This window comes from Ursus maritimus, unplaced genomic scaffold, assembly GCF_017311325.1.
Source record: "Ursus maritimus isolate PB19 unplaced genomic scaffold, ASM1731132v1 scaffold_25, whole genome shotgun sequence".
Classification (NCBI taxonomy): Eukaryota; Metazoa; Chordata; class Mammalia; order Carnivora; family Ursidae; genus Ursus; species Ursus maritimus.
The window spans coordinates 10317299-10341350 of NW_024425008.1; the positions used below are offsets into that span (position 1 = coordinate 10317299).

General features: G+C 54.9%; 1 protein-coding gene across 7 annotated transcripts in view; it reads left to right on the forward strand.

Annotated features, from left to right (window-relative positions):
• The window catches only part of ITPK1 (inositol-tetrakisphosphate 1-kinase), a 168991-nt gene that overhangs the window by 28569 nt on the left and 116370 nt on the right, over positions 1-24052 (forward strand). For 6 of the 7 annotated variants that reach the window (XM_040641509.1, XM_040641506.1, XM_040641507.1 and 3 more), the window contains one exon: positions 10407-10431. The exons of the other annotated variant lie outside the window; for it this stretch is intronic. In XM_040641509.1, coding sequence (XP_040497443.1) covers positions 10407-10431 — 25 coding nt within the window. The remainder of the gene's footprint in view (positions 1-10406; positions 10432-24052) is intronic. 7 annotated transcript variants of the gene reach the window in all.

A 24052-nucleotide genomic window follows, 5' to 3' on the forward strand; every position in this document is an offset into this window, starting at 1 on the left:
ATGAGGCCCCAGCAAGCCGAGGGATGCAGGTGGCCTCAGCAGCTGGGCAGGGCGAAGGCATGCTTTCTCCCGGGAGCCTCCGGAAGGAAAGCGCAGCCCTGCTGACTCGTTTGAAATTCCTGACCTCCAGAGCTGTAGAAGACGTCTGTGTTGGGTGCGGTGGCTGAGTCTGTGGTGGTTCAGTATGATAGCAACAGGAAATGGATACAGTGTTCATACAGGCCGGGCTTGTCTTGGGGAGGGACGGGGTCACGGTCAGAGCCAGGCTTCGACTCCCTACCCTTCATCACAAACCAGTGGGTAAGGCCGTTCCTTGACTGACCTCTTGGACCCAGAACACCACTGCCATCCTGTAAATAGCCCCGGGGTCGGGGAAAGTTTTGAATAAGGTGCTTCATGGTCTAAGTTTTCTCACTTTTCCTTTGATGTGGTGGAGGGGGCCAGGGAATCCCCGCGCCCAGCTGCCCTGGCTTTGCCCCGGCGGCGTGTGGTGTTGGGGAGGCCTTCTGCCCGCACGCCACGACAGCCCCCCTCCCGGCCACCCTCAGGGCTCAGCTCAAACAGCAATCTTTAGTAACCTTCCCGCACCCCCTGCCGCCCCCAGATGTTTGCTCTATTCAGGGGGCCCTGTGGCCACCAGCATCTCTAGGCAGGCTTTGTGGCTTGGGGGACTCCTCTGTTCCCAGGCCAGCCCAGGGCTGAAAAGAGAAAGCCCAGCAAGTGTTTGACCAACCATCCTATGGGGAGCTCTGTGCTCCCGTGGTGGGCGGCCCAGCAGCAGGGCAGAGACACCCCCCTCCCCCAAACCGCAGGGGCTCAAAGAACCCTTCTCATGGTCTTGGAATCCAGCTGTCAGGGCCGGAAGGGAGCTTTCAGTGGGAAGGGAGTGTTAGCAGAGAGATCTGGGTGGGTAGAGATGGTTAAGCTCCACGGGACACAGCCTTTAAGAGTGTCACCATCCCCGATGCGGGCCCAGAACGCGCATTTGCGAGGTTATTTTAAGGGTGGGTGGTCCCTGGAGGATGGGTGCTAAAAACATCCCAACCTCCTTGGGCAGGCTTCTCCCTCCCCCAGTGGCTCCCAAGGAGGAAAATGTCAGCGCTGGAATGCCCGTGTCTCTCCTCGTGCTGTAGCTTATTACTTCCTTCGTTGGGTTGATGTTAACATGACTTCGCTTTCTTAGGAATGAGAAGCTGCTGTGAAGAGAATAGGTTGAGTCGTTAGCCCGGAGGCAGGCAAGGCTGACAGCCGGGTGGATTTGCTGGAACCAGCTCTTCTTGCAGCCCCGGGGGTGGGGGTGGGGGGGCCGGGGGTCTCCTTCTGGTACCACCCCCTGGCCCTGCAACTTAGGGCCCACCCCTAATTTGGGGAAAGAAAAATTATCGCACCTGCAAGGGGGTAGTAAAAGACTTACAAGGAATTTCCGAGAATTTTTATATCAAAAAGTAGGACTGTGTCAAGTGCCATTGAGAGCATCTCAATATTTGTTTTCAGATGAAAAGTTGGGGTGATTTCCAGTCTGAAATGGTGACACTTTGGGTGCAGCAGAACACTCCCCTGGGTAACGTCCGGTCCACCCCTGCCTCAGTTTCCCTACCCTGAAAGTTGAGGGGTGGGGGTTTTAAAGGTCACTCTGTCCCTGTGTTGCCCTGTGCCTGGCAGTCCTGATGGCTCTCCCTTTCCTCCAGGAGGTGCTGGGGAGGTGAGTCACTAGCCCTGCCCCTAGCCCGCCTCCTGGGTTCACGAGGGAAAGCCGATTCCAGGGACCCCGTGGGCTTGTTCTGGGTCTGAAGGAACACGCAGACTCAGTCTCTTGAGTCTGCACTGTGAGGAATCTGTGACCCGCCCGCCTCCTCCAGGTGGGGCACCTGGTATGGGGGAAGGTCTTCAGTGATGAGAGTTGGTGACTGTCCAATCAGGGGAAGCCCCCCCCCCCAAGACATATGGCCATATGGCGGCTTCCAGTTTATCTGGTTCTTTCCTGGAGCTGTCCAAACAATTCCAGTGTTTGTACTGGCTTTAAAATTCTGTTCGTACGTTGCGTTTATATTGGGCCATTTCAGTTTCTGGCATTGTGAATAAGAGGGAGATCCAAGTTGTGAAACCATCAGTAGGTGAAGCAGGCTGCCAAGGAAGCAGACAGGCTGGGGTGGCTCAGGGTTGGAGGCCTGGCCCTGGGAGGCTGGGGCATTCGTTCAGGAAGAGCCTGCAGAGCACCTGCCAGGTGCGGGGTCTGCGGTGGGCACGGGGTTCTGGAATCACAGCCCCTGGTCTCCGGGGCTCAGGGTCCCAAACCCAGCACAGAGCAGTCTGCAGTCTCAGATGGCTGGAGAGCGACAGAGCCATCCTTTCTGCTCTGGGGAAGGGGCAGGGGAACAGCCTTCAGCTGCTGTGATGTTTGAGCTATTTTTGATGGTTGAGCAGGAGTTTGCCGGGGAAGGGAGGACATGGCAGGCAGAGAGAGAACAGTTTGTGCAAAGGCACAGAGGTAGGTCAGGTCCAGGTGTTTTTAGAAAATGGGCTTCCTCCTGGGAGGGTTTTGTGAGAGGAGGGACTGGCTCCATCTTCCCCCCAACAGCTTTATGCTGCACCCCCAAATGCCACAGGCCAGGTGTGGTGCTCAGAATTTGGGGATATACACAGAGGCCACCGGCCCTGATTCTTCGAGGGGCGTTTATCAGGCAGGATAGGCTGCAAAAACAATCCCAGGAGCTTTGCAACAACAGATTTATTTATAGCTCGTTCATAGTCTGGTGGCTCAGCGCTGGTCTCCAGACCCCGGCGTTTCTCAGCCTTGGTGCCGTGGACAGTCAAGGCTGGAGAGTCCTTTGTTTTAGGGGGCTGTGCACCATAGGGCCTCCGCCCTCGGGACGGCAGGAGCACTGCCCCTCAGGTGACAGTCAAAAATGTCTGCAGATGTTGCTGTTTCCTGGAAGCAAAAGTGCCCCATTGAGAACTACCCTGAGCTGAAGGTCCTTTTAATGGTGTCCTTCTGGTTCCTGGCCTGGCTTTGTGGCCACCCCGCCAGGTTTCTTTTCAGGAGTGGGTCTGGGCCAGCTTTGGGGGGCCATCTGTGTCCTCATGCTCCCACGGTGGTGGCTGATGTCCGGGAGGACTGGCTGCAGAGCTGGTCGCTGGCAGTTGAGATCTTGAACTTGGAAATGACCTGGGTCACTTTGTGCACATTTCATTGGCCAGAGAAAGCCATGGGGCCCTGCTGAATGTGGGGGTGGGGGCGGTGGGGCAGGGGAGTGCCCAGCAGAGCTGCCAGGATCGGGGGGCCACCGTTAATGTTGTCTACCACAGCGCTCTTAGCCTAGTAGGGGGCGGCGACCCGGAGCCAGGCAGCCTCTCGGTGCTGGGGCTCGGGGGCTCTGAGGAGCGTGGGAGCCAAGGAAGTTTCCTAGGGAGCTGACCTCGAGCGTGGGTTTGGTGGTGACGTTGGGGTGGCAGTTGAGGCCGCAGGGAGTGTGTCCGTCCCCCTGCATCCATGGGTGAGGAAGGAGGGCCAGCTGTGTCTTCAGGGAACCCCCGAGTCCTCAGGAGGCCCGCCCAGGGCCTGCCCTCTGCAGGGCGGGGAGGGGCAGGAGGCAGGAGGTGGGGAGGTTGCCTGCAGGCCTCGTGGGTGCTAAAGGGCCTCATTATTCGGGGCTCCCGAAATCTGGCAGTTACCAGACCGCGCTACAAATGGCCTGGACAAGCGCGTGCCTGGCTTTCCACTTGCATAATTACACACTTCCCGCCGCTAAGTGGTTTTCAGCTCTGGGTGCAGGTGCAGCCGCTTTCTCCTCCCCTGTTGGTGGGAGGGAGCCCGCGTTTCCGGGTTGATTCCCTCCGCTGTGAAATCGCTCCAAGGAAGCCCCGCCTCCCTCTGCAGCTGGGTTATCCCGTAGGCCCCCTTTCTCGGGCGGCTTGCCCCCTGTGGCCAGCCCTCAGCTGTGTTTGGGCAGGAGGCAAGTGACCGTGGCCTTGCAGATGGCAAGAAAGCAGTTCTTGATGAACCCAAGAGCCCCCTTTTTGGGAACAAGCTTAATTATTTGATTGCCGCTCCGCTCTGAGTGGCTGCCGTTCTCCCAGCTGCCACCAGAGTTTTCTCTCCTTGATGGTCAGAGGGGACCTTCGTGTCTCAGCGTCACCCTCTCTCCCTTGCTGATTCCCCATTTACGGACTTTACTTGTCTGCTGGCCTCAGGTCTGACACCTGCCCTGGAAGGTCCTGTTGGGCCAGAAGGGTCATACCCACTCAACAGATGTGGAAGCTGAGACCTGGGCCCGGGCCTGCTGCTGGTTTCCACAGGGCCCTGCTCTGCGGTGAGGTAGGCCATTCTCTTGGTGGGAGTCCTTCTCCCAAAGCGTCCCGTGTTGGCCCTCCTGATGCCACGCACACGGGCCTCCTTGTGGCATGGGCTTGTGGACGCATCTCCCTTGGGGTGCTCTGCCTCCCTGGCTTCGGGGACCTTCTGCTCCTCCTGCTTTTCCCCTTCATTGGACTCCTTGTTGTCTCCCTTCCTGCCACGTCAGGTCATCTTCAGGAAGTGGTAGCTGTTGTCACTTACTGAGCACCTGCTGTTGTCAGCGCGACAGTGGTCAGTGACAGAAGCTCAGTGCAAACTGGCTTCAGCAAGTACCTGCAACCGCAGGTCCGGAGGGGACAGGCTCCAGGCCGGCTGCATCGAGGGCTTGAGCCCCAGCAAGAGAGTGCTGGCTTTTCCTCCTGCTGTGGCCGCCTCCTTGTTAAGTCTGGCCACAGAGAGGCCATGGAACGCTGACGCTCCTGGCCGTGATATTTGTGCTGTGGACAGTTCCCCGGGACCTCTGGCCCCTTGCCCGTCCTGCATTCGAGTGAGGTGCCAGGGCATGTGTCACCCCTGGAGAGGGTGCAGGTCCTCAATTGTTTTGCCTGCCCATCAGCGTCATGTGGGGTCAAGGGCAGGACAGAGCAAAGCAACAGAAGCCCTCATTCCCAGTGTGGGCCCCAACAGCCCTGTGGGGTGGGTTCCAGAATCATCCTCACTTGACAGATGGGGAAACCGAGGCACGAGGTATGGTTGGGTCTGGTTCCAGGGTCTCCTCTTAGGGATGCACGGGCTTCTTCCACTTCTGCCTGTCTCCCTGATTGCATTTTCCTAGCCCGGAACTGTCTGCTTGGCTCAGTGCTGGGTTTCCCTTCCCCTCCTGGTACAACTGCGGTCAAGAAGAGGGAAGAGTTAACTATCCTCGCGCAGTGTGCACTCTGTCCTCTGCTGCTGCTGGCTGGGGCCTCGGCTTGCTGCGCCCACACTAGGAGCGTCTCCGTTGTTCTGGTTCTCCTGTGTCCTTTGCTTCTGTCCCCAAGACCTGGAAGGTTGCCCCTGGATGAACCCTCCCACCCCTGTCTGGTCCTGCTTCTCCTCAAGCACAAGCTACTCCTTGTTCCCATACTTGGCTGTCCTGAGCAATACCGGGGGGGCTTGACAAAGCCCCGAATCCCTCCCAGGCTCTGCCCCCAGGCCCCCTGAATCAGAGTCTGCAGGACCAGGCCTTGAGTTGGTGTTTTTGACACGCTCCAGTGGTGATTCTTAGTCGCCCACCCTGGTATTTGGGATCTGCCGGCCCCCAGGGTAAAGGCCAGGCTGTGCGGTGACATTCCGGGCCTCTACGATTGCCCACCTCTCTTGGCCCCTTCTCATTGCCGCTGCCCACCCCTCTCCATGGATCTTATGCTCCCACACCCGCAGGCACCTTTTGGGAAGGGGGCACTCCTCATGTTGTTCCTTTTTAACCTCTCCTCCCGAGTGTCTGTCTGTAGTTTCCCTTCGTTGAAATGGGCGATGCCACCTCCTCCCTGAAGCCTTCTCTGATTGCTCTCTCTCCTGCCCTGAAAGGGTAGTTTGCTTTGTAAATGAGAATTTGAAATTCCTCAAGGCTGTGGTCTCCTTGGACTTCTGGTGTAGAGGGGTTCTTTTACAAAATAGATCTTCCCTTCACAGAGATCCAGCTTTTGGAAACATAGGTTTATAATTATGAGCCGTGGGAGTAGTTCTCGGTCCAAAACTTATTAATCAATATTTATCGAGAAAGCAACAGTTTCAGAGCCTGTACAAGTTTTCTCCAGGTGCAGGGTTTATATAAACTTCTTTAATTATTTAACTTTAACTTTGATTGTTACTTTTTCTATCATTTGGGGCGTAGTATCTATGCTTATTGTAGAAAACGAGAAAATACAAGGAAATGTAAAGGAAAAAAGCCACCCATGTCTTTCCTGCTGCGGCCGCAGCTGACAGGCGGTGCACGCCCTCCCGGTCAGTTTGCCAGATACTTGAATAGTTCAGTGTGCTTAGAATTGGGACTGCATGCTCCCTGTAGGGCAGTCTCATGGTCCCAGAATGGGCATCGTTTCAGCTCCAATTTGAGCAGAACTTGGAAGCTTTTCTAGATAACTCCTGAAATCCTCTGCTTCGTGTTATTTAAAAAAATAAAAATTGTATATATATATATATTTTTAAGATTTTATTTATTTATTTGACAGAGCGAGTGAATGAGCACCTGTGTGCACAAGCAGGGGGAGCAGCAGGCGGAGGCAGAGGGAGAAGCAGGCTCCCTGCTGAGTAAGGAGCCCCAAGCGGGGCTCGATCCCAGGACTCCGGGATCATGACCTGAGCCGAAGGCAGACGCTTGATTGACTGAGCCACCCAGGTGCCCCTACTTCACGTTATTGATCGAGTGATTAATTTATGCCTTTATCAGGCATTTACCTTATGCCAAGCACCGGGAATGGTGACAGCTGGAGTTTTACCTATTATTTAAAAGATAATTCAAAAAACACACTCCTCGTGTTTGAGAACATGTTATTGGGTGCATGGGGCACAATGCTCCAGTAAGAGAATGAGCAGTGAAACAGAAGTCTTTTCACCCCACCCTCCAGCTGCTTTTGCCCTTGACCAGAGGCCACCCTACCACCTTTATCCTTCATTTTTTCTTGTGGTACTTTCAGATTCATTCTGGATGTGTGCAAGCCGGCATTCTTGTGCCGGTAGATGCTGTTCTTAACCCCGGCCGTTGCAGGCAACACACAGAGCTTTACACCTTGCGTTTGCACATAGTGGTGTTGTCTTGGCGGTAAAGCCTCTGGGTACATGGAGGGTTTCCTTGTTCTTTTTACTTACTGCCTAGTATTTCTCTGACTGAGTGTGGTTTGTTAAGGGTCCCTCTTGGGGTCTTTAAGTTGCTGCCGGTCTTTCCCTGTCACAGTTAACAGCCTGAAACACTGTGCATGTGAGGACGTCTGTGGGGTGGGATGGTGGCGCTGGGCTTTTCAGGAGGAACAGTTAATCGCTGGACAGTGAGTTCTCTGGCTTACCTTCTCCTCTCTCCTCCGCCTGGGTGTCACGAACCAGTTTCCGGACTTTCGGAATTTCAGGAGCCTGCTGCTTGGGAAGTGAGGGTGGTTGGTCTGTTGGTCCCGCAGGAGTGTCAGAGGAAGAAATGAGCCCCAGCAGGTTTGCGTTCTCCTTTGCTGAGTGGGCTGCAGTGGTGCGTGGGGTCCCTCCACAGAGGGGCGTGGGGCTTCCTGCCTGCCCCTCTCCTCGTCTCTCCCCTTACACCGAAGCCCTGCGGCACGGAGACCAGGCTGGTCGTCCTCCATGCCTCCCCTGCCAGCCCCGCTGTGCCTGCTGGTTACCACCCGGCTGCAGAGCTGGCGCCCACACTTCTGGGGTTGCCTGGCCTCTGCTTGCTCATTCGAGGAATGGGTCATCCCTGCCCCTCCCTGCTGGGGCTACGGAAGGCGTTGGCAGGCAGAGAGCACCCAGCGCTCCTTAGCTGCCCTGGACGTGAGGGTGTCTCTCGTGCGGCCTGATGTAGGCTCAAAGGGGAGCCCCCCTCTTTTCTGCCAGAGTCGAAATAGATCGTGTTCTTGGAGCTCCGAGCTACAGAGGAACTGGTCTGGCTCCTGGAAGCTCAGTCCCACTTAAGATTTTCAGCCTGCCTGTTCTCACAATGACTTGTTGTTGTTTTTTTATGTTATGGGGCTCCCGTGTTTTCAGAGTTAGAGTCCGGTTTGTGTTTTAGGACTGGGGGAGGGAGGGCTGACTGGGGCGGTGTCAGATGCGGGCGGATTGGAAGTGACCGCAGTGGGCCTCAGAAGGAGATGCGAGCCACACGCTGGGATAATCGTGATGCCATGAGGATTAACTCAAAGGGGAAACCCAGGGCCTGGCGACAGCCCAGTGGAGGCCCTTTCCGCCTGGTGTGGGTCATGTCCACACACGCCCGCTGTCCCCTTCGGTGCCATCTGTCCTTCTCGTGGTGTGGCCCCAAGTCTTGTCCTTTGGGACTCCCCGAGGGGCTGTTCCCTCAGCTGTTGAAGATTTCTGTCCTGGGGGCGCCTGGGTGGCACAGCGGTTAAGCGTCTGCCTTCGGCTCAGGGCGTGATCCCGGCGTTCTGGGATCGAGCCCCACATCAGGCTCCTCCGCTATGAGCCTGCTTCTTCCTCTCCCACTCCCCCTGCTCGTGTTCCCTCTCTCGCTGGCTATCTCTGTCTCTGTCGAATAAATACATAAAACATCTTAAAAAAAAAAAAAGATTTCTGTCCTGGAGCAGGGCCAGGGGCAAAGTGAGGAGTCCCTCTGAACCCAGCCTGGCTAGTCCCAGTCACGAGTCAAGTGGCCATGGCCCGGGCACTGTCACTGTGCTCAGGTGGAGCAGGACAATGTGGGGGTGAGGCTGAGGCTCTGAGGTGTCCCTGCTGTGGGTGCTGGTGCCCAGTCTCTCCCCTCATGACGTCATGAAAGCCAGCGGGTATTGGCCATCATTTGTTCTGGAACTGTGCAGAAGCTGTGTGATGATGGGGACCCCAGTGTGGTTTTCGTTGGGTTCCTCGGGGCCCGGGGCTGCGTTGGGGTGTTGGGGGTTGAGGGGAAGGCTGGCTCAGCATATCCCGCAGTGCGAACTGGTCTCTCGGTCTTGCTGTCTCATGTAGCGGTTTCCTTTCGAGGTTCCGCTGGGTGCCGGCTCTCAGGCGGTGTTGGGAAACACTCGGATGAGCTAACCAACAAACGTAGGATTGGTAGGCGTCACATTGCCTCGGCTGTGTTGTGTGAGGGGATGGTGACGGTGCCTAGGGGGCTTTGTGCCCACCTCCTCCCCGAGACCGTGAGCCCCTCCAGGGCCTGAGTGATGGCTCTTGCCTTTGGTGTGTCCCAGTGCTGGGCCAGGTGGGCACTGGAACCTGAGCTGAACGTTTATGTATTTACATTTAGGGAGTGTCTGTATGCCAGGTGGGCGCCGTAAGTAGGCACACGGTACACACAGCCATCGAACCTGCCATAGTCCCTGCTCTAATTTCCAGCTTTGCCTGGTACAGCCTCCTCTGAGCACCTGTGGGGGGCCTGGCCTTTCTTCCCAGGAAAATGCACCTGGGCATGGCCATGGGCGTGCCATTGGCATTCCACACAGACCCCTGTGCCTTCCCCAGCATCCTGCCCCAGGAAACGAAGGGCCGGGATGGTGGTGGCCCCAGGTTCTCAGGAGTATTCTGGCTCTGAGTAGGTGGGTGGGGCGAGGGTGTCGTGGGTCAGGGGGAAGATTTCCTGGGAGAGCTTCTGTCTGTACCACATCCGAAAGGCTGGGATGGAACGTGTGGACCAAGGCTTGGAGAAGTGGCTTGGGGTGTGGGGGGGGTAAAGGTGGGTGAGTTGCAGGGGGCCTTTGTGTGTTCCTCGGAGACTCTGGCCCTGTCTGTAGGGGGCGGGGTGGGTTAGGGCATGTGTGTGGGAGAACAGTGGCCATGGGATGGTGGGTGAGGGCTGGAGGAGGCAGGGTCCAGGCTGGCAGCAATATGGGTGAGGCCCGTGATGGTTGACCCGGGCTCAGAGGGTGTGTTGGGTGTCAGTGGGGCTAGAGATGGCCAGGATTGCGTGGACTGAGCTGAGCAGGGCTGAAGGGTTTTGGGGCGTCCTGCAGCATGGGAGAGCGGATGGACTGAGGCAGACCTGGAAGGCCAGGCCAAGGTGTTAGACCAGATATCGGAGGAAATGGGGAGCTATGGGAAGTGATTGAATCAAGGAAGGAAGGTCAGGCCGTTGGTGGTAAATCTGGTGGAGGGGAGCATCTGGGGTGATCCAGGCTGGCCCTGAGATTGGAGAGGGAGACAGCTGGCTGTGAGGAAAACCAGCAAACTTGGGGTCTTTGTAGAACGACAGCCAAGTCCGTCTGGGAAACGACTCTCTGCCAGGAGGTGGCTTTGAGGACTGACTAGGAGTTCACAAACCTTCCCTTTGCTAATGGGGCTGTCTGGGGACTGTGTTTGAGAGGTGCAGCCACGGGCTCTCCCCACCCTCCTGCCTTCAGTTGGCTGTCGTGAATGTTCTGGAAGGATGCTTCCTGACTGCTTGAGTAACCTTTGTTTTCTTTGTTTCTCTCCACAGGAAGCGAGGGATAGAAGTGGTGCAGGTGAGTACAGACCGCACCCTCCCCATTTTTCATGTGGGTGGGCCTTTCGGGGCTCCCCTTTCCTCCTCTCCCGCAAGAGTCTGGGTGCCTGAGCACCTTCCCTTGCTTCTCATGTTTAACCTCTCCCTGTGTGGAGTCTCGGTGATTTCTGCCCTGGCAGGACGTGGGTTGTGGTTGGTGGTCTCTGGGGTTTGTGGAGTTGCAATGGCTTTATCCGTGGAAGGAGCTGGCAGGGGGAGAGGTGGCTCTGGGTGGGGGTGGGGGTAGGCAGGGTGCGGGAGCATGGCCACCCAACCAGGTGTCTGGGGTCCTCTTACCCCCACGGTTTGTCTGTATCTGCCCTGTGTCTCTGCCGAGGGAACACGAGCCCCCTGAGCCCCTGCCTTGGCTACTCGGCCCTCTAGGGGTGAGCCCTCTCCTTTCTCGGACCATTCTTGTAAGTGGTATCATCTCCAAGATGACTCTTGCTCCCCTGTCCTTCTCTCCCCACACCCCTAGGTCAGGCACATCCCCTCCCTGCTCTCGGTCGGTCACATCTGATCTTCCCTACGAGCCCCTGGCTCCTAGAGAGTGAGTGGACTGAGTCGGGGCGGCGGGGGGGAGGCTCCTGACCCCTGTGCTGCCTCACCCTGGGACACACTTGGGTCAGGTGCTCATTGTCTGGTGAAGGAAGGATGAATGGAAAGAGAAGACCTCCCAGGGCCTGGGGTGTGCTCTGTCTCCCCAAAATAGATGTACATACTCTGATAGCAGCCATGGGAGTGTTGGTGGGGTGGGACTGGTTTTCTCTGTCTGGAAGCCTTTGGTGGAGGGCAGCCGAATTAATTCTTCCTCTGGTCTCCCTCCTTGTAGCTGGTTGAACTTGTCAGCTGGAGGCTGAGGTTGGTTTTGGGGGAGGGGGTAGTTTCTGGAAGTCCCTTATTGGCCGTTGATTTTTCATCCAGGCTCGTTTTGGCTCCGCAGAGTTGCGTGATCCGCACGGAGTCTTTCTGTGGACCTTAATTTCTTTTTTTTTTTTTTTTTTTATTACCTTGTTGAATTTTATTTTATTTTATTTTTGTGGACCTTAATTTCTTATACATTCAAAGGGGGAAGTCGGAATTCAGGATTGGCTAAGACGTACATGTGCTTTCGGGGCCATATCTGATTGATTGGTAGTGGCTGCTGGGAGGATTCTTAATCTTCCGTGAGGTTAGCTACAGTGCTTGTCAGGGTTCGCGCAGAAATTTCTGTGGGGAGCAGTTTTTTTTAGAGGAAGTGAGTTCATGTGCTCACCAGCAAGCATGTTACTTAAAAAGGGAAGAAACGTGCCCTTCCCCCAATACCTGATTCCCATTCTAGAAGACCCCAGACTAACACCGTGAGATGCTCCTACCCCTGTCACAGGAGGGAGGGAAGTGGAGGGAAGGGGAGGGGAGGGGAGTGGAGAGGAGGGGAGAGGGCCTCGGAGTTTCAGGATGTGAGGACAACCTGGGGGCAGCGTGTTTGCTTTACATGGCTTCCTGGGAAGATTTAGACTAAAACCTTTAATCCACTTAGTCCGGGGTGGAACGGGAGACTCGGAGCCATTGTTCTAGAATTTACCAGGCAGAAGAAGAGTTGCAAACTCTTCCTTGAGGTATCTGCTGTTCACTTTGGTGATGACTTCGGGGAGGAAGTGGTGGCTGGGGACCAGAGAGAAGCCAAACTGGATGCTTTCCACACCAGTATCTAAAAATAAAAGCCACCGCGATGCTCTCTCAGCACCTCCTCCGGGCGTCCCCCGGTGTTTGGAGAACTTGGAATTTCAAGATGCAGAGAAGGACTCTTTGCAAAATTTGGAAGCCAAGACACTTGGCTGGTGTTTCAGAATCCGCCAGGCCTCTGTGGGCCGGATGCCTGGGCTGGTGGGCCGCTGAATGCCAGGGCTGGGTGCTTCTCACACACAAGGTGTCAGTGACTGAAGGGGAGGAGAGTGAGCGTTCCACCAGCCAGCGCCTGGCACTTCTTGTGTCCCGTGCCCCAGTGGCATTGTCCCTTGTTGTGCAGCCACCCAGGGACAGGAGTAGTGTTTTCATGCCCATTGTAGAGATGAGGAAACAGAGACTCAGGATGTCCCTTGGGGAACTCGGCCGGTAAGTGGTAGCCTCAGGGTTTGATTGTGGGTTGGTGTGTCTCCAGAGCCCATGGTTTTTCTGCTAACCGGGGCTTCTTGGCACGTTAGTTTTGCTACGTGTTCCATTTACTAAATGTTTCCAGGGCTGTTATCACCTGGGCTTTGGCTACTATTTTTTTTTTTTTAAGATTTATTTATTTATTTCAGAGAGACCGAGAGACAGAGAGAGAGCTCACACTCTCGAGTGTGAGTGGGGGGGGGGGCAGAGTCTTCAAGCAGACCCCCGGCTGAGCGCAGAGTCCAACTCGGGGCTCGATCTCAGAACCCTGAGATCATGACCTGAGCCTCAACTAACCGACCGAGCCACCCAGGCACCCCTGGTCTGGCTACTATTTAAAAAAGGAGCCAAGACTATAAAGTGCTGATAGGGTCCCACGGGGTACTCATGTCAGGGGAGTGAGTTCTCTTGCTGCTGGTGAATGGCGGTAGTAACAACGTGAGTGATAACGTCTACTGGGGACGGTGGTGTGCCGGGCACCGACGCCATTCACGTGCAGGAAGCATCCGTGGGTAACCTCTCCACGGGAGGGTGGGAGCACATTGCAGAAAGCAAACCTTGCAGCTCCTCAGCTCCGTCCCGTGCCCGTCCCCGCAGCACACGTGCTTGGGAAGGAGTTTATCAGCTGTCCTTCCTGGCATCCTTTCTGCAGCGGCCCTCCCCTCTTCCCATCTCTGCAGAGCCAGTACGTGCAGCAGTGATGGTCAGGATCACCTGGGCTCACCTTTTTGGCTGTGTGACCTCGGGCCAGTTGCCTAACCACCTGGAGCCTCAGTTTCCCCAGCTGTAAAGTGGGGATAATAGTTGTGCCTATCGCCTGGGATCATGTGAGGCCTAATTGAGTTAATTTGGGTAAGACAGTTGATGCCAATGCCTGGCACACAGAAAGCTTGTTCTTTCCATTGTCCAAGGCAGATGTGACCCATGTGACCGAGGGGCATGAAACCCGCCGAGGCCTTGCAGCCGGCTGGTCACTGTGGTCCGTGGGCACGTAAGGCTTCTCTTGCAGCAGCAGCACTGCGAGAGGACCTGATGCGTTGTCAGCTGATAGAACATGAAAAATGATTTTTGATAACAATTACTGTAATTCTTGGCATGTCATTTTAAAGGAATTCGGAGAATTTGCTCTGTAAATATCTTTCCATCTTTTTATTTGTTCGAAGAAGTGGTCTCAGCACTTGGATCTATAAACATTGAAAAATACAACTGACAGCGAGCTCTCCCTTCATCTGTGGATACGTGAAATACTTCTGAAAAATTCCCGCTCGTCTCTCTCCGGAGACGTATTTCTAATGAGATTTGATGTTTTGTGTTTATTCCGTGTGCAGTTTGTAATGTTTCTGTTATACGGATCAATTATGTACTAACAGTAATTGTAATAATAATTTAGTCCAGAGGAAAATTTCTGACAGAGCTGGATGGTCACACGAAATAAAAAAATTAAAGCATTTATATACTTATATATGTATATATATGTTTTTCCTGCATAGCTTAATAGTCTAATCAGTGAAAGGCCTTTAAACATGAAATACACCGAGGAATGTGGGTTGGAAATTGGAATTTGAGGAGGCAAAAGGAACTTTTTAAGTTTCCAAGTGTTTAGGAAGAACCAGATTCTGTACTTTTAGGATGGATGATGGTGGGTCTCAAATCGCAATGGTATTTAGATTCCATTGGATCCATTTAAAAGAGAAACAGTAACAGTTTTATTTTGAAATGTTAATATTTATAGTATGTTGGAAATTACATCCTCTACAAGTATTTAAACTTACCGTGAGAAATTTAAGATGTCATCTTGCAAATGTACAAATAGATACATAGCTTTAAACATTTATTCTGGGGGCTTTGGTGTGAAGGCCGCTGCTTTTGAACATAACCCCACTGACTTCTCAGAACTGGGCTCTGAGGCAGGTACCGTCTTGGAGGGGGCAGTGGCCTGGCTCCCAGTCCGTCCAGAGGCCGCACTTGGGCTGTGCATCCACTGAGACCCAGAAGGGCCTTGGCGGTGGGCCTGTCTGCAGGCCGACTGGCCTCCCCTAACCTCGGTCTGTGAGGCCAGGTGACGCTCTGATAAGGAGGACCTGCCGTTCTCTCTCTGTTCGTGCAGTGTGAGAAGCCCCAAGTCCAGGAGGGCCAGGAGGAGTGGAAGTCTTGCCTCGTGTGTAATGTTGGGGCTCAGGCAGGAAGACAAGGGGAGAGTGGAGCACATTCCTTTGTCCGCATGGGCTGCCTGTGGTGACTGATGGTCGCCCATAGCCGTTTGCTTCAGTTTCTTCCTTGGCGTTCCTGTACGGAGGATGCTGGACACGCAGACCCCCGACTCACCATTTCAGGCCTTGCTTAGCCATTGAGAGGAGGGGCCCCTGGTGGCCAGCAGGTGTGGGTTGGGTAGACCGGGCTCTCTCTGCAGCGGCACTCAGCAGATCTTTCCTGGAGGCCTGCTGTGTACCAGGCCTCAGGTGCTGGAGACTCACACGGGCCAAAGCCAGGGGCCTTCCGCTGTCGGCAGTCTGGAAGAGATTGTTCAGTCAGGAAGGCTCACCTGAGGAGGCAGGGTGACCCTGGCTGGTGGCTATAAGCCTCGTCCACCTGGCAGAGCCAGGCCGAGAGGCAGGTTCAAGCCCACGGTCCCGGCCAGGGCTTTGCCTGCTCCCCAGGCCCTTGTGCTCCTGCTCCTGCAACACAGAGATGCTAGAAACGACCAAGTGCTGACCACGGCACAGCCATCACTGTCCCTCCACCCAGGGAGCTTTTGTTGGGAGCAGACATGTGTTGGCCACTTGGGTCACCTGTGGCCTGGGGGGCATGGGACATGGGCCTGGGGCTCTGCTGAGGGCCGAGCAGGAAGCTCGCATCAGTCCTGCAGGATGGTGTCCCCTGGGGAGCATTTTCCGCTCTGACCTGACCTGGGGGAAGGACTGGAGGGGGGAGCCTGGGAGTTTCTCTGTCCCTGGACCCTACCACCCCTTGCTAGGGCAGCCCTGAATTTGTTGGAGGAAGATCAGGAAAGAACAGCACACCCTGTCATCCTGCCACCTCCAGCCTCCGCGTCCTCGGGAAACAGTGTTTTGCATCCTTCCCTGGCCTCACACGTTCTGGGGCTTTCTACCAGGTGTTTGCAGAGCGCAGGGGGAGAAGGAGAGGGCTGTTTGTAGGAAGAGGGGCTGCGGTTGTACATTAAAATGCAAAGGGGCAAGCCGGAAGTGTGGGAAGTACAGCTACCCGGCAGAGATCAACTGTCCTCCTTCCAAATTCCTTGAGAATTCAGACATGACGAAAGCCCGTCTCTGGAGCAGCTGCTGTTTCTCAGGCGGGCGAGGACGGAAATAAGGTTCCCCAGCTTGCAGAAGAGTGAGGGCAGGCAGCAGGCCTTTGGCCCGGGTTTCTCCAGGATGTTGCTCGTTGGGGATGTTGGAGTGCCTTGTGTGTGCGTTTGCTCTGCTTCTGGGCAAGCCGTTTGGGAAAAGAGGTTGGGTGGAGACCATCAAGCAGAAAGGGGAAGACTGAGAAAGAGATGGAAGGATGGCAAGAGCTGGGGGATGCGTGCTGGGCATCTGGGTGGGGGCTGCCATGGGGACTGTCCCCGAGCTCATGGGCCAGCCCCAGGGTGCTCTGGGGCTTGTCTGTTCTGTGCTGGGGGCCTGTGAGGACACAGGAGGGGACACTTAAGAGGGGCGGTTGGGCAAAGGGTGAGGAAGGCCTTGTAGGGAGGTTGATGCTTCTTGATACAGGATACACCAGGCCCGCGTGCGGGTGGGGAGTGAGGGACTTCAAAGTCATTGCAGGCAGGGAGCCCATGTGGGCAAAACCTGGGCAAGGGGGTCTGTTGACTGTGAGTGGTTTGGAAGCACTGGGGCCTTGGCCCTGAAGGAGTCGGCAAGTGCCCAGGTTGGAGAGGGCAGCAGGGCCAGACCTAAAGAGAGCCCATGAGCTGTTCACGTGGCATTGGTTTGGAGGGCATTGAAGGGCTTCTGTGTGGGAGGGGTGTGTGCCCCAGTTAGAGGCCATGGTGAAAGATCCCGCAGGAGGGCACGTGGGGGACGATTAGCTGAGTCTTCTGGAAGGAGCCTGGGGCCATGGCTTGGGGTGGTGGTGGTGATGATGGCGTCTGGCTGGAATTAATGCAGTTGTGGAATGCAGGGGAGACAGATGGTAAGGTGTGGGTGGAGGTGACAGGTGAGGGGGAGGGAGGGGTCACTTCCCAGCTTTCTCACTTATTTTGGCCATGCTGTAGGGTGTGGGGGTGCAGGAAGAGGAGCAGCCAGGGAGGGAGGGCTGGTTCACGCAGGTGCGTTGAATCTAGGCAAGGTGAGTTCAGTAGAGAGCGGGCTTCCTCACTTAGAGCCCCAGGGAGAACCCATTGGCTGAGTTGTGTGCCTCTTTCCAAGGCTTACAGGTGCTCAGTTCTCTGTTGGGCTTTAAAAAATGCATTTGTTACTTGGGTAATGTTTTTAGTGATTCAGAAATTGTTTCAAAAGGTACATAGTTGGAGGCGTCCAATGATTAATCCCCAGCTGGGTTCCCTCTGCCACCAACCCTGTCTCAGTGCCCTCCCTGGATTTTATTTCCAGGCGATTGGGGCTCAGGAGGGGTGGACCCCTGTGAACAGTCTGCCTTTCATTGGCTCCCTCTGCCGGGCGCTTTGGAGCCGAGTGTCAGGGGCTGCAGGAATGTGGGTTGCTTTGGTGTTTATTGGGGGCCTGACCTCCGTGCAGCTCAGGAGCCCGTGGCAACTGTCCAGCCACCTCCTCGTGGGTGGGGGCTTCTGAAAGTTCCAGAGTGTGGCTCTGACCCCGACCTCTGACAGCAGACCCCAGCACCTCCAGGCAGGTGGCCGTGGGATTGGGAAATTGACTGTACAGAACATTTCCATGGTCATTGGGTCCATTATTGGGATACAGGCTGTTCTTGGCTGTGCTTGACCCCCACCCCGTGCAGCCCGGAGACGACCTGGGTTTGAGTTCCTATTAGTCTGTTTTCGGACTGTGTGTGATCCCACTTGCGTCGTCTTTAAAATGAGAGGACGCTTACCCCACAGGACTGAAGACACCTGATAGAAGCTTAAGGAGTACGGGTTTACTGTCCCTCATCCTTTGTTGTGAACAGCATGGTTTGTGGGGGGAGGTGGGGTACAGCTATACGTGAGACAGTGCTGTTTAGAAAGATACATTGTCTGGTGTGAAGACTGTGGGCTGGGGGTTCCTGGGTGGTGCAGTTGGTTAAGCATCCGACTCTTGGTTTCGGTTCAGGTCGTGATCTCAGGGTCCTGGCCACGTGGAGTCGGCCTGGGATTCTCCCTCTCCCTCTGCCCACTCATGCTTGCCCTCTCTCAAATAAATAAATCTTAAAAAAAAAAAAAAAAAAAAGAATGTGGTCTGTTTGCTCCACCCCACCCCATCCAAAGTAACACTTTTGGGTTTCTAACTATTGTGGATTTTAGCAGATGTCCTTTTTTAATGTATTTTTTTAAGTTAATTTATTAATTTTTTTAAAAGTAGGCTCCATGCCCAGTGTGGAGCCCAACATGGGACTTAAACTGGCAACCTTGAGATCGAGAGCTGAGCTGGGATCAAGAGTCGGCCATTCTGCCGACTGAGCCACCCAGGCGCCCCTCATTGCTTTTTTAAAGATAGATTTTGCTTTTTACTATTTGAAATGAAGTGTTTGCATTTCTTTTTTTTTTCCAGAACATTTTAAAATTATTTTCATTCTCAATCATTTACTTAGGGTATATGTGTAACAGTGTTGGACTAATTTATGTATTTTTTACAGTGATGTCACCATGGGGTGGGGGGAGCCCTCTGTAAATCAGGGTCTGCTCTCCTCACATGTTTTTAGGAACCGTTCAGGAGCGATGGCATCTGGGTGGCCAACGTGGGAAAATGGCCATGAGGTGCTGAGTGCTGCCCGTGTCTATGCTGAATGGTTTCCGTTCTGTCAGGTTTATTTTTACTTTTGAGTTTTTTAGGCTCGCTGTTGCAAATAGAAACTGTCTCTGGCGTCAGGGCAGTCCTGTGTGGCTTCAGAGGCCCGTGAGTCTCTGTTCTGGGGTGTCTCTACCCAGCCTTCTACTCGCTGAGTCAACTGGAGCTTGTCATTAAAACAGAAAGCACCCCTGGGGCGCCTGGGTGGCTCAGTTGTTAAGTGTCTGCCTTCGGCTCAGGGCGTGATCCCAGCGTTCTGGGATCGAGTCCCGCATCGGGCTCCTCCGCTGGGAGCCTGCTTCTTCCTCTCCCACTCCCCCTGCTGTGTTCCCTCTCTCGCTGGCTGTCTCTCTGTCACATAAAGAAATAAAATCTTAAAAAAAAAAAAAAAGAAAAAAAAGAAAGGAAGCACCCCTGCTAGGGAAGCTGGGCGCCTGTGTGTCCTGGTGGGACCCAGGCCTCTCTGCACCACGGCTCGCCAGGCCAGGCTCCTGCGCCCTGCTCCCTTCCATGTACTTCATGTAAAAGCGAAGAGATGGGAGGGAGAGTGGAGGGGAATAGGAAGGGATGGAAAGGGCAACCGGAAGAGCCAGAAGCAAAGATTCTGCCTTGAAAGTCGCTGCCTGTTTTGAGGTTGCTCAGAGGTGAAGTCGTCCGGGGTGTTGCTACTCAAAGTGTGGTCCGCCGGCTGTGGGCATGGCCACGTTGCCATGGGCGTGGTCCGGAGCGGGTCAGAGTGCCCGGCCCCGAGCTGCTGAAGCCCGGCCCCCAGTGCAGCTGGGTGCACCGTGCCAGCGCAGTTGGGGGGACACCTCCGGGGGGGCTGTGACCGGGCGAGACAGGGGATTGACGGGCGGGCCCTGGGTGCACAGCCAGCACTGAGAGGAGCAGGCTATGCCTTCAGCTCCTTCTCACAGACCACCAGGCGGCTTGAGTCGTTGGCTGACAAGCTGGCGTTGCCCTTTCCGCTGTTGTGTTTTTATTTGTGCTGTTAGACATGACACCTTCCCTGCTCTCCCAGCAGACCCCCTCCGTGCCCAGCTGGAGCTGTGAGTTGAGGTCTCCTTCTGGACCAGCACTTCTTGCCTCTGGGGCGTGCAGGGCCTGGCCCCGGTGTGTGCTCCATGTACTGGGTGATCGAATTAAGGACTGAGCTGTCCGCACAGGACAGGGCAGGCCCTGAGCGCCTTTGTTTGTTAAACAAAACCACAAATAAACAAGTTCTTCATTATTCTTTCCTCATTAAGTAATACGTGCTCGTTTTTGAAATCTGAAAGACGGGCTTAAGAATGAAAGCCCAGGGGCGCCTGGCTGGCACAGTCGGCTAAGCATCCGACTCTTGGTTTCAGCTCATCGCGTCCTGCGTCGGGCTCCACACGCAGCACAGTCTGCTTGAGACACTCTCTCTCTCCTTCTGCCCCTCCCCCGCTCGTGCTCTCTCTCTCTCTCTCTCTCTCTCTCAAATAAATAAGCACAGAGATGCTCCTCGAAACGGCTATTTTTTAGTCTTTTCGTATACCTTTACCTAAAATATGCTATTTGTTACTTCCTGTGTGAATCTGGGGTGTTTCTGTGTCTGTAGGTTGTGTGACCTGTTTCATCACCTTGGAACGGACCATCCCGGGGGCGGTACCACTTTCCCGTCATCAGGCCATCCCCAGCGTCTGTAGCCATTTTCCATCCCAGAGCCTCGGGTTCTCGTGGTTTCTGGTTTACTGCTCTGAACAGTGTTGCCGTGGGTGTCCCTTCACGTCCCGGGTTCTGTCTCGGGTGGCCTTCTAGAAGTGACGTCACTGAGTCTAGGGCATCAAGATCTTACGATGTGCAGGGCCCTGTGGCTCGGAGACTGTTCGCAGCCCTGCACTGCCCCCACGGCAAGGACTCATGGTGGTTTACTGCATTGTAAATGCCTTGCCTGGCTCCGTGCTAGAAGTGGGGGTTGGGGTCACCCAAGGATGGACTTGCCACACTGCCTCGAGATTACAGTGACTGCGCCCTGCACTGTACTGGTCTCTGGCCTCCGGGAGGTGAGGGAGGACAGTGCTGGGGCGGGTCCTGGAGGCCCCTGGGCCTGGCGGGAGGGGGAGGCCTTGCGAGAACGGGTTGGGCATCTCCTGAGGAGGGGTCGCTACCAGGGGGCAGGGCAGGGGATCAAAGCAGACATGAGCACAGGCTGCTGTGGTTTGGGAACTTCTGGAAGCACTTTCCCGTGGTAACTCATTTAAGCCCCACAGCCATGAGGGACTGTCTGCACTATTATTAGTGCAGTTGAATGGATAAACTTTTGTTATCCCTACTTTACAGATGAGGAAACTGAGTCCGAGAGCGCTCACCCCAGTCCCTCAGCTAGCACAGGCAGAGAAACCCCAGCAGGCTGGCACCACAGTCCACGTGTGGCCCCCCCCCCCCCATGCCCCGCTCCTGGTTCTGCATCATTCTGAGACCAGCGCAGCGCTTCCTTACAACTCCGTTCTTGCGGTGTCTTGAGCTCTCTCCCGGGCCTGCCCGTCTGTCTGCTGTTCAGCTGCCAGAGTGCTCTTCTCAGACACGCCCCATCTTGTCCCAGCTCGGCTGCAGCCCTAGGGGGATAGGGTGAAGACCTGTTCCTTGGAGGGGCCCCTGAAGCCCTTGGTAGTTGCCTCCCACTCTGGGAACCCAGCCTGTGCCACTTCCTCAAGTGCACCCCAAAGTACCCCATGCAGATGCCCCGCGTCCATGTGGTGAGGCCTGGTGCCCCAAACACCCTCTCCCGGCAGCCCACCATGGCCCTCCTCCTGGTGCATCTGGCTGACACTTACTGATCTGTCTGAGCAAGCTCATGGCCACTAGCTCTCCGAAGCCTTGGATGCCCCAGGCTCAGAGAGTCCCTCCCTCATGTGGGCTCCCGTGAGCCCACCGCCCACAGAGGCTCCCATGTCATGATGCAATCACGGACTGTGGGGGCTTTCCCCCTTCTCTGGACCATAGACCACACATCGTTCTTCTGGAAGCTGTGCCAGCCTAGAGTTCTGGCTTATAGAGATGCACCTTATCCAGAACTCTCTGGAAATCAGTGGAAAATAATGAAATATTACAGAAATATATGAATTGGCTAAGTTTCCCATCATCTTCTCTAGAAGTAATCACTATGAACTTCTCCATTGGTTTTGTATGCCTATACTAACATTCCTTTTTTTTTTTTCCCTTTTTGTTCTCCAATACCTACTTAAAAACCTTTTAATGAACTTAATTAATGTGGTGGTTCTGACTTACGGTGCCTTTGAACCAAGGAAATACAGTAAGAATGTACTGGTATATTGTGGAAGTTTCTTAATTGTGCTTGATGGTGCGTAAAGGAGAGGCCGGCTGAGAGATCTTGGCATTTCTTTTTCAGCAACACAGAGATATATCATGTAGTACCATTCTTTTTTTTGAGTTTATTTATTTATTTAAGTAATAGCCAAACCCAGCATGGGGCTTGAACTCAACGACCCCGAGATCAAGAGTTGCACTGTCTTCCAGCTGAGCCGGCCAGGCGCCCCTCATGGAGCACCATTTTGAAAGGTCAGAAAGTATAGGTGAGCTTGATAGTTTTCCTCGTTCCTATGAAGTGCTGACTTATGAGATAATATGCCATTTTAACTACTCTCAGAGAAGAATGAGCTGCTGTTGTTAATTTTATGGTCTAGGAGGTTCCTCCCTTCCAGCGTTCTGTGTGCTTTGCACTCTCTCTTTCCCCAAGGGGAAGAAGGAGTAAACCAAGGCGAGGAGCAGAGGGGCTGTAATACTGACTGGTGAGCCTGTGGCTGTGGGCGTGCCAGGTAGTTCTGAGGTTCCTGGGGGCCGGTGCGTGCAGGGAAATGGGATTCACTGCCACGGAGGAAAACAACTCTGAAGTCCTCAGGAGGGGGTGTAAGGGCCATGGAGAGGATTGAACCTTCCTTCCTGTTGAAGAACCTTGTCAGTGCCACAAATAGGAACTCATCGTCTCGATGTGGGTGAAAACAGAGAACGTAAGACAAGCAGGAGGGTGGTGGCCTGAGCACCGTCTCCATGGGTCTCATGCAAGGATATTGTATGGGGGGGGATCTCTGCCGGCCAACTCCCATTCTCCCAACACCCCTCCACCTGTAGCTTCCTTGTGGAGCCTTCACGATTGGCATCCAGCTGCCAGTAGCAGATTGGAAATAACAGTGGCCTAAATAAAATCTTTACTTCTCTCTGTGCCAAAGAAGCTGGATGCAGGCTAATGTAGGGCTGGTGTGGGGGCTCCATAAAAATTATAAAGAACCCTTTTTTCTCTGTCTGTGCAACACTGGCTTCTGGGCTCAAGCTCACCTCCTTGCTGAAAGTGGCTGCTGGAGCTCCAGCCATTATGATTATATCCCAGGTCATAGGAAGGCAGTATGGGAGTAGGGCACCCCCACCTTGCACCTGAGTCTGTTCTCATTAGGTGACCTCCTTAGAAGTCCCATGTTATACTGCTGCCTGTGCTGGCCTTGGTCTAATGCCTGGCAGCCAGCAGGCTGGGAAGTGCTGTCTGCTGGGCATGCTGTCCACTCTTATGAACTTGGGGTTCTGTTACTAAAGAGGAGAATGGGCGTTGGGCTGCAGCCAACGGTGTCCAGCACACTCGGGGGCGGCACTTACCCCCGTGAGCATGTTACCTCATTTACAAACTGGCGGTAATAGTGGGGCCAGCCTCGGGGTGTGACAGGGACATGGTGCCGCTGAAGAGCAGCGCAGGGCCTGGCACACAGCACATTCTCAGAAGGAGCTGCCCCTGACTATTCACTGGTTTGTTCTTGTTGACCACGCCGTCCTTAGGGGCCTGTGAAAGTCAGTATGTCCAAACCGAGCTGCGTCGTTGAGGGATCAGATGGGTAGACGAGCCAAAACGAAAGAATCTTTGTTCGGTTTGTTATCCCAAGGAAAGCAGCTGGAAATGTTACCGCGTAAGTCAGGTCCACCTGGTTTGCTTAGAGAGGAGCTGACAGGGACGGTGTTCCTGCTGTGGGGCAGCGGCGTCCCAGTGCACAGAGTCCCCTCCTGGCTCTGGTGGCCCGAGGCCCTCTCCTCTGTGCGGGGGCGGGTGCCGCCGGGTTGGTGGTGCCGTCCGGGATCAGAGCAGAGTCTGCCCTGCCCGGGGTGCATTCGAGGGCACAGGCTCATTTACTTCCTCTTCCTGCATCTCCGAGTCCAGCCATGATGGGGTGAAGGCATCACCTCTGAGAGTGCTGACCCCCCACCCTGGCCACATGAGGCCCCTGCCCCCCATACTGGGGGTGCTAGCTCGGCCTTGGCTGGGGAGAGGTCCCGGGAGTACTGTGCACAGCTGAGATGTCATGGGTTTCCCCACATTTTGTGAATCTGGGGCTGTAACTTGGCTCTTTCTCTCTCCCCCCCTTCAACCTCCCGCCCCCATCTCGAGAACTCCCAGGGGCATCACCGCAGCCCCATCTCCCCTTCTCTTCCCCCGCCCCCCAGGTCTCTGATGTCCTGTACAAGTGACAGGCGGGGTAGCCCTTTCAGGGACCTGGTTGCTCTGGGCCCCTTGCTCCCCGT